Source organism: Penaeus chinensis, chromosome 21 (genome assembly GCF_019202785.1).
Source record: "Penaeus chinensis breed Huanghai No. 1 chromosome 21, ASM1920278v2, whole genome shotgun sequence".
NCBI classification, from domain to species: Eukaryota; Metazoa; Arthropoda; class Malacostraca; order Decapoda; family Penaeidae; genus Penaeus; species Penaeus chinensis.
In genome coordinates, this window is record NC_061839.1 from 14,308,709 (window position 1) to 14,310,321 (window position 1,613).

The following is a 1,613-nucleotide window of genomic DNA, read 5'->3' on the forward strand; positions in this document are numbered from 1 at the left end:
GGCCCGGCCCCGGGGCGGGGGGCCGGCCCCGGGGCTCCCCCCCCGGCCCCCCCCGGGCGCGGGCCCGGGCCCCGGGCTGGGGGCCGGCCCCCGGGGCCGGGGCCGGCCCCGGGCTCGGGCCCCCCGGGGGGGGGCCGGGCCCCGGGCCGGGCCCCCCGGGGGGGGGGCCGCCCCGGTGGGGCCGGGCCCCGGGCCCCCGGGCCCCCCGGGCGCGGGCCCGGGCCCCCGGGTGGGGGCCCCCCGGGGTCGGGGCCGGGCCCGGGGCGCGGGGCCGGGCCCCGGGGTGGGGCCCCCGGGGCTCGGGGCCCCCCGGGTCGGGGCCCCCCCGGGGTCGGGCCCGGGCCCCGGGGCGGGGCCGGCCCCCTCGGGGCCCCCCGGGGCTCGGGGCCCCCCGGCTGGGGCCGCCCCTTGGGGGCCCCCGGGGCCCCCTCCCCCCCGGGCTCGGGGCCCGGCCCCGGGCTCGGGGCCCCCCGGGCCGGGGCCGGGCCCCGGGCCGGGGCCCCCCCGGGGGCCCGGGGGCCGCCCCGGGGGGGGCCGCCCCCCCGGGCCCCCCCCGTCCGGCCCCCCGGGCCCCCCCCCCGGGCCCCGCGGGGGCCCCCCCGGGCCGGGCCGCCCGGGGGTGGGGCCCCCCGGGCCGGCCGGCCCCGGGCCCCGGCCCCGGGCTGGGGCCGGGCCCCCGGGGCTGGGGCCGGGGCCCCGCTGGGGCCGGCCCCGGGCTGGGGGCCGGCCCCTGTGGGGGCCCGGGCTCTTGGCCTCCCCGCGCTTCGTCTTCCCCCTGGCTTGGCCCCCCCTTTCCCCTTTTCCTTCCCCTTTTCCCCTCCCCTTTCCCCTTTCCCCCTCTTTGTCCGCCCCGGCGCGGCCCGGCCCCGGCGCGGGGCCGGCCCCGGGCCGGGGTTTTCCCGGGCGCCGGGGGCCCCGGCGCGGGCCGGCCCCGGGCTCGGGGCCGCCCCGGTTTGCCGGGCCCCCCCGGGGCCGGCCCCCCGGGCCCCCCCGGGGGGGGGGGGCCCGGGCCCCCGGGCGGGGCCCCGCCCCTGCCGGGGCCCCCCCCGTTTGCCGCCCCCTCACCCCTTTTAACCTTGCCACCCCCGGCCCAACCCCTTCCGCAAATTACTGAAGTAAACCCCTACTGCTCCCCCCCATCTTCCGCCTGGGCCTCGAAACCTCCCCGGGGTCTCAGCTGACTCGGAACAAAGCCTGAAGAAAAAGAAGATCGGGCTTTCATCCTGCAACAACAAAAATTTCCCATTTACATTTTACTCTTATCCCTATTACATTTTTATTATTATTATCCTATTTTTTTACTATCATATTAATTGAATAACATTTTATTTTAATAAATTTATATCATTATTGTTTTTTACCCTTATTAAATTTTTTATTAATTTTATTTTATTAAATTAATTAAACTCATTTAAATTTTTAATATAATATTTTAATTTTTAAATTTTTAAAATTTTAATTTTTAATTTTCATATCTCACTCACTCGGTATTATTATTATTATCATCAATATTATTATTATCAATATCATTATCATTGTTATTATTATCATTATAATTATCATTATCATCCTCATCCTCATTATCATTATCCTGATTCCCTTCATTTTCATTA

General features: G+C 70.6%; 1 protein-coding gene across 1 annotated transcript in view; it reads left to right on the forward strand.

The window, feature by feature from the left end:
• LOC125036415 (basic proline-rich protein-like) overlaps nt 1–1,181 on the forward strand; it is a 2,873-nt gene extending 1,692 nt beyond the window's left edge. Inside the window, exons 2-4 of the mRNA XM_047629008.1 lie at nt 1–492; nt 578–766; nt 915–1,181. The exon at nt 1–492 is cut by the window's left edge and continues 600 nt beyond it. Coding sequence (XP_047484964.1) covers nt 1–492; nt 578–766; nt 915–1,181 — 948 coding nt within the window. The remainder of the gene's footprint in view (nt 493–577; nt 767–914) is intronic.
• The last annotated feature ends 432 nt before the right edge of the window (nt 1,182–1,613 follow it).